Here is a 669-nt window from a genome sequence, read left to right on the forward strand (position 1 = left end):
ACAACGCAGTCAAGACGCTCGGGATCCCTGGCATCCAGTGAAACAACGGTGAAGTTATCTGGGAATTTTCAGTAATAGAAAACGGGTTATTATCCTTCCTGCGTTGTCCTGTCACATTAATCGTCGAAAGAACACAGCCACGTCGAAAGTGGTCGGCCAAAGGGGGCTTTGATATATAAGCTTATCAGTTAAGCAGGTGAGGGCACGCAAAGCCCATAGGGAACTATGAGACAGAGATTCAGTCCATCCACCATTTCGACGGAGGCCAGTCCAAGAGCATCCCCGGGGAACCCTAGAACAAAGGTAAACCGATGTGGTCTGATACTTGCACGACTACACGCCAAGAGATGAGGACCGACAACCTTTTTCACACCGTTCTTTGGGGTTCCAAAATCAGTGTGTACGAAATCTCCTAGGATCGGGTGACCAGCCGTCTCCAACATTACGCTAAATCGACAGACGGTCAGCGACCTGCTGCGGACCAAACGAAGGTATGCTCTGATTGGCCAGAAAGTGAGCTTGTAAGAGAGGGGATTTTCAGGCTCGTCGCGAGCACCCTAGCTGGGCATTATGCAAACTACAGTGGTAACCCTACAAACGAAATTGTATCACCTTTTTCCCGATTTTCGTTGGAATCAGCCCACATCTACTTTTTGCGGACGACTTGAA

At 49.0% G+C, this 669-nt stretch overlaps 1 protein-coding gene across 1 annotated transcript; it reads right to left on the reverse strand.

Moving 5' to 3' along the window:
- Positions 1-251: 251 nt before the first annotated feature.
- Positions 252-443, reverse strand: T265_15824 (hypothetical protein; the record flags this gene model as incomplete). The annotated part of the gene is made up of 1 exon (XM_009179199.1): positions 252-443. A coding segment is annotated over one exon (192 nt), but the record flags the coding sequence as incomplete, so codon positions are not given.
- Between the last annotated feature and the right edge of the window lie 226 nt (positions 444-669).

The sequence above is a fragment of the Opisthorchis viverrini genome (genome assembly GCF_000715545.1).
Source record: "Opisthorchis viverrini unplaced genomic scaffold opera_v5_1158, whole genome shotgun sequence".
In the NCBI taxonomy this organism is placed as follows: domain Eukaryota; kingdom Metazoa; phylum Platyhelminthes; class Trematoda; order Opisthorchiida; family Opisthorchiidae; genus Opisthorchis; species Opisthorchis viverrini.